The following is an 11,276-nucleotide window of genomic DNA, read 5'->3' on the forward strand; positions in this document are numbered from 1 at the left end:
TGATCAACGAATTGTGATAACCTTTTTATAATTAATAACTGATGTTTTTTTATATACATATATCATCAAATTCGAATGGTTATTGTTCATTAGGATATTTTTTTAAGATATACCCAATAATATGAAAAAATACAAAATAAAAATTGGTTTACCGTGATGTCCCTTTAAGTAAAAGATAAGGCAAAAAAAAAAAAAAAAATTTAATTGATAAAGAATTAAGTTTTGATGAAAATCAAAGATAAGATAAAAAAAAAGGAAAGAAAAAAAAAGAGTGCATACGAGACCAAACTATTCTGGTATGAAGAAAAGGAATAATAACAGAGAACTTATTACAAATGTATGTGTTACTGATATAGATTTTTCCATGCTGTATTTCTTCGTTTGGCTGTTAATGTATACTCATTCGGAATATCTCTAATATATTCTGTATACAGGTAGATATTTCGAATTCACCTGTAGTATTGATTTTATCGTACCTGTCAGGAATTTCACTAATGAGTCCCATTGATTGTCAATCGGAACATTTCGCCTCCGTCTGCCAACTTCTAGTTCAATCGGAACCCCTCGTCATTTTGTCCGAAACTAGACGTGTTCCGATTGCTTCTAGTTTTGTAGAAAATGACGAGGGGTTCCGATTGATTGATTGCACATGCGTTATCATGAATGTTTACAATAACATTTATTGTCCTTATCGCTTCAGTTTATCCTTATTTCGCTTGGACCAGTTGAAGTATTCGCTGTTCATTAGCAGGAAGCCATGACATGTTTTCAATATAAAAGTATGAGTTGATGTTTATGTCTTAAAATTATATAATAATATATAACCTAGGGCCAAGTATTTGGTCAGCGTATATCTTTGACCAACGAAATGAGACAGCTAGATTGATCACGAGTGACCACGGGTGTCTGGTATAGTGTGAATGTGGCCGACCCCATATCATTGTACCTCTTTAGCTGACCATCCTATCACTGGCTCTGTAATTAACTGTTCCAGAATAATACTACAAATTACCCATATTTTCATAAAACGGAGGATTTGTTTACCTTGTCGCTTCATTATTGAAAAAAAATCTAAAATGCTAATTAAGTATTTAAAAATTCACACATCATTTCATTGTTTGTGTTTCACAGAGAGATTAGTAACATCGCTATTTCCCCGTACACATATAGTGGCTCCCTTTATTCGTGACCACTCAAGCATATCCCTTATCGAGAGCGTCCTGTGTCCTATCAAACACACGCGAGCGCAGGTAAATCGGGCTATGCGCATGTGTGTATCGTAGTATTGGAACTTATTCGACATGTTCTGGTTAATCCGCCATTACGTCAGACCAAAACATCGTCATTTTAAATACACACAGAAAGCACATCGTTTTATTTTGGCCACTACAAAAGTTACCACATTAACCAAAAACTATCAAACTTATATATAAATTATGGGATATAGTCTTATTGATCATGCATATTGTTGTCATTTATCCGTATTTTCTAAAATCCATTGGGTCCTATTCGACATGTCCAAGTTTGTAATTAAGCCGCCATTACGTCAGACCAAAACATCGTCAATTTTAAACGCACACAAAAAGCACATCGTTTTATTTAGGCCACTACAAAAGTTACCACATTAACCAAAAACTATCATACTTATGGGATATAGTCTTATTGATCATGCACATTGTTGCCATTTATCCGTATTTTCTAAAATCCATTGGGTCCTATTCGACATGTCCAAGTTTCGTAATTAAGCAGCCATTACGTCCGACCAAGACATCGTCAATTTTAAACGCACACAAAAAGCACATTGTTTTATCTAGGCCACTACAAAAGTTACCACATTAACCAAAAACTATCATACTTATGGAATGTGGTCTTGATTATCATGCACATTGTTGTCATTTATCCGTATTCTCGAAAACCCCATAGGGACTTTTCGAAAATTGGAGATTCCCGCCGATCTTTCCTGCGTTGTGCTTGACTTTCATACTCAAAATACAAACACTTGGACAGCAAATTGTGATATATTTCATATTGATGACACTTCTGCACTTTGATATTAATAAAATTAAAGCACATAATTGGATCTTGGTGATGATTTCAAATAGAAATTATCGATAATTATGTGTCTGGTTTTCAAGTTTTCTCCAATATGGCGTCTAGTGAAGACTGAACCGAGCGACCGCAAAGGATTGTGGGAAGGTCAGGGGCCACTATGTAAACACAAGGGCAAATAGAGAGCTGCCAATCTCTCTGTATATATGTCTCTGTTATGAGCGAATGACTAGTATTACATATGTGTGCTAGAGTGAGAATTATAGCACATTATATGTACTAGAGTGAGAATTATAGCACATTATATGTACTAGAGTGAGAATTATAGCACATTATATGTGCTAGAGTGAGAATTGTAGCACATATATGGGCTAGAGTGAGAATTGTAGCACATAATATGTTTCTAAGTGGAATTTAATTTTTGGGAAAAAAAAAAAAATTGAGCCCCATTTTATTTTTGTTGTTTTTTTTAAAAAAAAAAAAAAAAGGGAAAAAATTTTCTAGGCCATTAAAATTAAAGTTTTGTTTTTATTTAAAAAGAATTTTATTGGGGGGGGGGGGGGGGGGGGGGGGGGGGGGGGGGGGGGGGGGGGGGGGGGGGGGGGGGGGGGGGGGGGGGGGAAATTTTTAATTTAGGGGCCAGTGAAAATTTGGGACAAAAGTAAAAAATTGACAAAATTAAATGAAATTTTATTAAGTCTGAAAATAAATTTATTTTAGATAAATTTGCACTTATTTAGTTTTTTACCCAAAAATTTGTCTAATGAGTTATAGCCATATGGGTTAATGGGATTTCCCTTTTTTGGGGGTGGTTTGGCTTTAAAATTCTGAGTTTTTTCAAAAATTTTTTTTCCCGGGGGAAATCACATTTTTTAGAAATATTTTCCTATTGTTTGGGAAAAATTTTTTAAATTTTAAATGAAAATTTTACCAAATTATACTTGCCTTTGCCTTGATGAAATTATAAAAATTGAAATACAATTAAAATTATTAAAGGATGCGTGGTTAAAGGGTTTCCTTTAAATTTACACATGCTTGCTTGGGGTTGAATCATTTTGATTTTAATTTTTGGGTTATGTGCATTTTTTTATTCAAAAATCTACTCATTTACTGTAAATATAAAAAAAAACGGGTAAAACTTTTATTTTGTTTAAAACTCCCAAATTCAAATTTCTAGTTGTGGTTGATATGGTTATTTAAGATATTGGTTGATGTATATTTTATGTAATTGTCTGGTTTGGGGGTGTTCTTGCAGAAATACTAAAGTCCGTGCTTTGGTAAGATTTCGCTATGTTTCTTTTGTGTATTATGAAAAGTGCATATACCAATACTATCAATAAATTTTTTAGTGCCCATGTATTTTTACGGTTAACATGAATTTAATTAAATTTGACATTTCTGGTTGAAAAGTTATATGAAAATTAATTGTACTTACTTGTAAGTTTTCTTTCAGCCCACGTGCTTAAATCAACCAATGTATGCTGTAAGTCCTAGTAGGGGAATTCTGGGTCGTTTCCTCTCATCGCGGCCCATACGGTATGGTCTTCTGAGTTGCCTTTATCGTATTTTATCGTTGCTCCTCTATGTTATAGGACATATTCCTATTGTTGGTGGTTGATACATTTATGTTTAATTAAATGGGATACTTGTCGGTCCATTGTCTATTAATCTGACAGAGTGACCTCACTTATTTAGTAAATGCAGTGTGTAAAAGGTTCAATTAAATTTAACTAATCCATTTTTCTTTTTAAATATAAATCTTGGTATGGTTCTTTACAGCTGGTTATTTCCTTAAAATCCCTGACTAACAATGTCTTGGTGTATAAATCTTCTATGTACAGGTATGTAGGGGTAATTGGTGGAGTGAAATTTGGTAGTGGGTGGAAGGTATTTTGTGTAATGGTTTTGGTGTGTTGGTAGGGAAAGTTTTTTGTGGTAATGGTAGTGTAGTAATGTATGTTGGTCCTGGTCGTTTTATGTTGGGTATAGTATGGTTGTCGGGGGTTTTGTGTGGCGTCATTTTCGTGTAGTCTGGTAGTGGTTGTTTTGTATGGTGTAGATGTAGTTCCTGCTGTAATGCGGGTGTGTGTGTCCGGTTGTGGTTTGGTTTGGTGGTGTGTTTGTCGTGCGTGTCATGGTTTGTGGTGTAGGTCTGTGTTCGGGTCAATGTATGGTTGGGTCGGGGTCTGGTGTTAGTGGTCTGGTCGTGTGGGTGTGTTGGTGTGTAGGGTTTATGGTCGGTTTGTTGGGTCGGCCTGGTCGTCTTGGTTTGTGGTCTGTGTTGGTCTGGGCTTTGTCGGGGTCTGGTGTTTGGGTCGTGGTTCCTGGAGTGTGTTCGTAGGGGTGGGTCGTGTTTTGGGCTAGTGGCCCTGTGTGTGTGGCCTGTTGTAGTGGTGGGTGGGATCGTGTCGTGGTCCTGGGTGTGTGGTCTCAGTTTGTAGTGTTGGGGTGTGGTTGGTTTTTGGTCTATCGGTCGTTATTGGGTTTAATTGTGTTGGGGGTTTGGGTTGGTAGTGTCGTGTCGGGGCCGGGCGGTTTTAAATGGTGTGTAGGGGTTGGGGTGTCGGTTGGTAGGTTGGGGTTGGTCCTGGTTGTTAGTGGTGGTGGTCTGGTGTTGTGGGTATGAGTGTGTGTCCTGGGTTTTCGTGTCGTGTTGTTTGTGTCGTGGTCTGGTCGTGGGTAGTTGGTCCTGGGGGTGTGTGGTCTGGGGTGTGTGTGGTATGGCTTGTCTGGTTTTGTGTTGTGGTTGGTTGTTTGTCGTGTTGTATCTGGTCGTTGGTTTGGTTAGGGTGGGCCCTGTGGTGCTGGTCCTGGCTTTGGTCGTGGTGGTGTTGGGGTTTACTGGTGTGTGGTTACTGGTGTCTGTGGTTGTGTTTGTGGGTGTGGTTGGTGGTTGTGGGGTGTGGGTCGGGTCGCGTTTTGGTGGTGTGGTTGGTCGGTGGTCCTTTTCCGGTTGGGTTGGGTTGGTCCTGGTGTGTTTGGTTGGGTTTCCTAGTTCCTGGTGGTTCGTGTCGGTTGGTGGGGTTGGTGTGTCTTGTGTCGGGTCTGTGGTTGGTTGGGTGTGTGGTCTGTGTGTGTGTTGGTCGTGTCGTGGTTGGGTGTGTGGTTCTGGTGTTTGTGTCCTGGTTGGTGTTGGTCTGGTGTGTCGGGGTCTGGTCGGGTCTTGTGTGGTCCTGGTGGGCGTTGTTTGGTCGGGGCCTGGTTGGTCGGTGTGTTGGTTTTGGTCGTGTGGTTGGTCCTGTGTGTGTGTGTTTGGTCGTGTCGTTTTTGGGGTCGCTGTTGTCGTGGTCGGGGTGGTCGTTTGTGTCGTGGTCTGGTCGTGTCTGGTCTGGTTTTGTGTGGTTTGGGGGTGTCTGGTGGGTCTTTTTGTTGGTCGGGTAGTTGTCGTAGGGTCGGTGGTCGTGTCTGTTGTTGTGTGGTGTTGTGTGTTTCTGGGTGTGTCTTGTGTGGTCTGGGGTGGTTGGTCCTGGTGGGGTGTGTAGTCTTGTGTTTGTCTTGGTCGTGGCTGTGGTCCTGGTGGGTGGTGGGTTTGGGTCGGTGGTCTGGTCGTGTCTGGTGTCTGGTAGTGGGTCGTTGGTGTGGTCTGGTGTTGGTTCTTTTGGCGTGTAGGTGGGTTGGGTTGGTTTTTTGGGGTTTTCCTGGTGGTGTGTGGTGTGGTGTGTGGGGTCTGTCTGTTGTGTGGGTGGTATGTGTGTTGTTTTTTGGGGTTTCGGTTGTGGTTGGTTGGTGGTAGGGTTGGGTTGTGGTAGTGGGTAGTGTAGTGTGTGTTTGGTGGTTGTGGTTGGGTTGTGTTGTTGGTGTGGTTTTGGTGGGTCATTGTATGGTATGGTAGGTAGTGGTTGGTGGGTGGGGTAGTGTATGTGTGTTGGTGTGGGGGATGTAGGGGTAGTTTAGCGAGGGAAAGGTAGTGTAGGGTTGGTAGGGTGTAGTTGTGTGAGTGGTAAATGGTAGTGTTTTGTAGTGTTGTGGGGACAATGGGTTGGTGGGTAGTTTTGGGTAGGGGGTTGGTATTTGGGGTTGTAGTGTGTATGGTAGGGTAGTGTGGGTATGGTAATGGTAGTGTGGGTGGTAGGTAGGTAGTGGTAAGGTGTGTTGTATGGAGGTTGTGTAGTGGTAGTAGTGTAGTGATATGAGTGTGGATGTCGTGTGTAGGGGTTGGGTTTGTGTGTAGGTATGGTCCTGGTCGTGGTTTTGGTTCAGGTGGTGGTGTGTAGCGGTGTGGGGTCGGGGTTGTTTTGGTGGTGTGTGTTGTGTCGGGGGGTATGGTGTGTGTGGTTGTGAGTGTTGTTATGGTGGTAGTTTTGGTGTCGTGGGGGTTGGTGGTGAATGGTATGGTGTGTGTGTGTGTTGGTGTGTAGTGTGGTGGTTTGTGTGGGTATGGTGTGTTGTAGGGGCGTGGTAGGTATTTGGGTCTGGTGTGTGTGGTGGTGTGAAAGTGTCGTGGGAATGGTAGTGTGTGGTATGGTGTGTAGTGTGCTGGAAATGTGTGTGTGGTAATGTTATTTGGTGGTAGGGGTTTGGGGTAGTGTAGGGGTTGGTGTGTGTGTGTGGTTGGTATGTAGTGGTGGTTTTTTTGGTGTGTGTGGTCTGGTTTTAGTGTGTTGGGTAGGTGTGTCGTGGTTGGTCGTGTGGTCGTGTCGGTGTGTGGTTGGTAGTTGTGTAGTGGTTGTTGTGGTATTGTAGTTTGTAGTGGTATGGAGGTCGTGGTGGTATTCGTGTGTGTAGGGGGTATTAGTTTGGTAGTGTGTGTAGGGGTCGTTGGTCTTTGGTCGTGGTGTGGCGTGTCGTGTGTGGTGGGGTTGTGTTGTTTGGCGTTGTGTTGGGTCTGGTTGTGTTGGGTGTGTCTGGGTCAGTGTGTGTAGTTGTGTGTGTGTAGGTTTGTGTGGTAGTTTTGGGTGGTATGGATTGGTATGTGTGTGTGTGTGGTTTGGGTGTGTGTATGTGTGTGTGGTTTTGGTCTGGTATTTGTGTGTGTTGGTAGTGTTGTAGGTTTCATGGTTTGTGACGTGGTACCTGGTAGTTTTAATGGTATGGTAAAGTGTAGTGGAATGGTCAGTGGTATTGTAGGGTAGTGGGTAGTGGTCTGTCGTGTCGGTCGTGTGTAGTGGTAGTGTAGTGTAGTGTAGTGGTAATGGTATTGTAGTGTAGTGGTAGTGTAGTGGTAGTGGTAATGGTAGTGTAGTGGTAATGGTAGTGTAGTGTAGTGGTAATGGTAGTGTAGTGGTAATTGTAGTGTAGTGGTAATGGTAGTGTACTTTAATAGACAGCTTTCCTCGCCGACTACTAATTTCGCCAACATATTTGACAAAGTCCTTGTTCTTGGTACTGTAAACAGATTTGCATGGTGTTATCGTCGATGATTGACCCAGATTTGTTTGGCGGGTGTTGTCAATGAAGCAGAGGACACTCATTCTTCAGGAAACCCATTCATACCCTCCTCCTCCTCGTCCTCCTCGTCCTCCTCACATCGCTTTTTCTGCTTTACCAACCAACTCGCTCAGCTAGATATTCGCTCGTGTTTATGTACACAACTATTGATTGAGAATGCAATATAACTGTAAAATAATGAAATCATTTTTTTATCTTAACTCCGTATTGATTTGGTTTTTTATACCGTACAACTGTACAACCCTCACAATAGACAATAAAATGAAAATGTAAATATGACTATGAAATGTTGATTTAAGATTTGTTCCTTTGGGAACCAGTTCGGGTGCAGTTGTAAAGGAATGGGCAATTTGTGCAGTTTCTACAATTTCGAAATGTTAATTTTCAACAAACAATAAACGCAGAACTTATACAGGAGCGTAAACTTATAAATCAAAATGCTTTATTTATTAAAGTAGTTTTTTCTTTACATGAAATATATATATAATATTTAAATTCTGAAGAGTCACCTAGACGTGACGAAAGCGCTAGCTGCTGTGTCGTGTTTTTTATTCTTTTTAAATATATATACATGTATATATCACCCGATGTTTTGGCCGAGTTTTGCGGGACGAAATGTAAAACCCGCTGTTTGGGCCGAGTTTTGCGGGACGAAATGTACATATGGAGAAAAAAAACAATAACAAAAACATTCATGACATAACACGCGCTGCCATCACATCGAATCGACCCGCGATGTTTTTCTGTTAAACCTTTAAGTTATATTATTCATTCATTCATTCATTCATTCATTCATTCATTCATTCATTCATTCATTTACTTTTAGCATCTTTACACCACCAAAGATGTTTCCTTATTAATCATAATAGGCCCTCGGCGAATTAAGTATCGGCCGAGGGGGATCATTTTTACAACATTACGATATTTTTTGTTGTTTATACCTACTATATTTGTGTAACTGTTCCATGTTATATGTCTATATGTGATCGTATGTAATTTACCTGTGTCTTGATAAAGGGGCAGATTGCCTCGAAAATTCGACAATTTACTTGTCTGTACTCTCGTTATTACTACTTGACATTTAAGCATTGAACTGTTACCAAATGGTAGTATACAGTCGATATGAATACAATTTGGGTGACAGATAAATAGAATGTCGCCCGTTAGGGCGACATGAAATATTTATCTGTCACCCAAATTGTATTCATATCGACTGTATACTACCATTTGGTAACAGTTCAATGCTTATATTTACATTCATAAAGATTTTTTATTTAGTGTAGGTTATGACGCGTTTAAATTTGCCGCTTACCCTATCACTGACGTCATCAAGTTCAAATACCGGAACAGCCGAAATTTCCAGAAGGAATGATATAGTCCCTGATGACGTTATTAATAGCAAGCACATACGAACGTTTTTGTACAAATTTGGCTTTATTTTTTATTTCATATACGCTTGTAGGTATCGCCAAATTGTTCACAATAGCATAACTTCTGATTGTTCAAAATCGAAACCGTTTTTTCTGCGCAATGATATAAAGTTAACATTTAGAAGTGATGCGGTTCGAACGGGCATTGCCCAGGACAGACTCGATTCCTCGGAAACACTTATGTTTCTATCGACTGGATTTACGTTAATTTAACAAGAATACCATCGTTTAGATTCTAAATGAAAGTCGTCTTGACAGTAGGGGAAACGATTCCAAGGGTATTTCGTTCGAAACAGATTCCAGTCTAACCGGTCAACTCAGTGTCGCTAGGCTAACTTAGCAGACGATTTTCAACTTCACAGGGGCTCGATTTTGTAAGGTAGGCCTTTGACATCAGTGAATAATCACAAAACTAAAATCCAGTAGGCCTACACACACACAACCGGAAACCATGTCGATACTCCCGATATTTATACAAGATTGTTTTTATAAATACATTACTTTTATTGTTGTCGTATCTTGCATTTCTCAAAATTCGGAACGAGCCCCTGTGAGTGTGACGACATTCACAATTTGATCATATTTCGTATACGGTATAGATCAAGAGTGGCACTTATAGTAGTTTCGTGTTGACTACATTTTTCTAATTATAAAATGATACTCTCATAACTTGTGATGTTGCTTTATTTTTCGTTGTGGCTTCTGTAAATAAATGCTAGCATTCCAAAGCTCTCTAGGCCGAAAGTAACTGGCGGCCATTGTTTAACCTACAACACTTGGAGCTGTATTCCTACACTGACCGAATCACTGTAAATTGTAGTATACAGTCTCATGAATACAATTTGGTTTACTAACGACATATAGACAAATGCAACACAGAATGTAAATATATATATATACATATATATATAAAAAACAACAACAACAAAACAAAAAAACCAAAAAAAACAAACAAAAATAAAACAAAAACAAAAAACAAAACAAAAAAACCCCAAAAAACAAAACAAACTTGGATGTAAAAAGGCCTTGGCACCACCGACGAGTCTTAGAAGGACGAAACCGCTGAAATGCGCAGTTTATTTCCATTTGGTTCTGCTGTATATATTGTAAAAATACATATCTTAGTGGGTTTTTTTTGCGCTTGAAACTTTCCGCAAAGTTACGATTACGCTAGTTGTAATTTATCTACATTTGTTTCTATGTCAATCATTGTTGGTGCGATACTTTATCATTCCGCTAAATTTATTTTGTGCTAAAATTTGAGTACGCCAAATTAAGAACTTTTACAGTAACTCTGATTTTTAGTTTTTTTGTCAGGTGCTTATATCCTGTGTACTGAACGGTCGCAATTGTAACAACATATGCGTACCTGTCGGGGTGCGTTTGGCCATAGCTTTCAATTCAATTCAAACTTTATTTATAGTCGGTACATATTATAACAAATCAACATTAGCTCCAATGAGCTATTAAAATCGACTCCAACAGTAAAAGATACAAAATAGAATAAATAAATAAAAAATAATGTAAAAACAAATAATTGTTTGGAAATATATTTCTTGGAATTATCTCTTTTGATATAGCTGAAGCACTTTACAATACAGATACTAGTAATAAGCATTAAGTTTATTTAGACTCTAGAAAAAAAAAAAATAAAAAAAAATAAAAATAAGAAAATTGTAAAATAGTAACAAAAGAAGATAATTGCATATAATAATCGTTTTGAAATGTATTTCTTTGGAGTTACCTGTTTAGATACAGCAGTAGCACTTTACAATATGTATATTAAACAATAAGCTTTAAGTTTATTTAGACTCTAGAAAAAAAAATAAAAAACGAAAAAAAATAGATAAATAAATAAATAAAAGAAAATAATTTTTTTTTTTGTAAAATTGTAAAAAAAACAACAATAAAACAACATAATTTGCATATAATGATTGTTTAGAAATATATTTCTTTGGAGTTACCTCTTAAGATATAGGAGTAGCACTTTACAATATGGATATTAAACATTAAGCATTAAGTTTATTTAGACTGAAAAAAATGACCGTCTGATGTTGTGTGTATGTCTATATGTTTTGTCTGCATTGTGGCTCATACCAGCTGTTTGTCAGTGATTTTAATTGTGCGAGTGAAGTTGTTGTTCTGAAGCTCTGGTGTAAATGTATATTAAATGTTAACCGTGTATGTTACGCAGAGCAATCATATCAAATAGGTTGGTTTTAGTATTTGTCCAAGGAGGGGTGTCAGATTTTAAAGAAAAGTATATGGGCTTTTAAAATCATACTCTCCACAGGATGTGTTTTATGCTAGACGAAGCCAGGATATTACCTAGACAGTGTTTGTTTGTATTTCACTTCCAACTAAATATCCGGAACCAAGTCGATCGATAGGTAAACAAGAAAAAAGCCA

General features: G+C 38.8%; 1 protein-coding gene across 1 annotated transcript; it reads right to left on the reverse strand.

Moving 5' to 3' along the window:
• Nucleotides 1-4,534: 4,534 nt before the first annotated feature.
• LOC117330188 (mucin-2-like) lies at nucleotides 4,535-5,866 on the reverse strand. The gene has a single exon (XM_033888411.1). The coding sequence runs from the start codon at nucleotides 5,864-5,866 to the stop codon at nucleotides 4,535-4,537; it is 1,332 nt and encodes a 443-aa protein (XP_033744302.1).
• Nucleotides 5,867-11,276: the final 5,410 nt, after the last annotated feature.

This window comes from Pecten maximus, chromosome 6, assembly GCF_902652985.1.
Source record: "Pecten maximus chromosome 6, xPecMax1.1, whole genome shotgun sequence".
In the NCBI taxonomy this organism is placed as follows: Eukaryota; Metazoa; Mollusca; class Bivalvia; order Pectinida; family Pectinidae; genus Pecten; species Pecten maximus.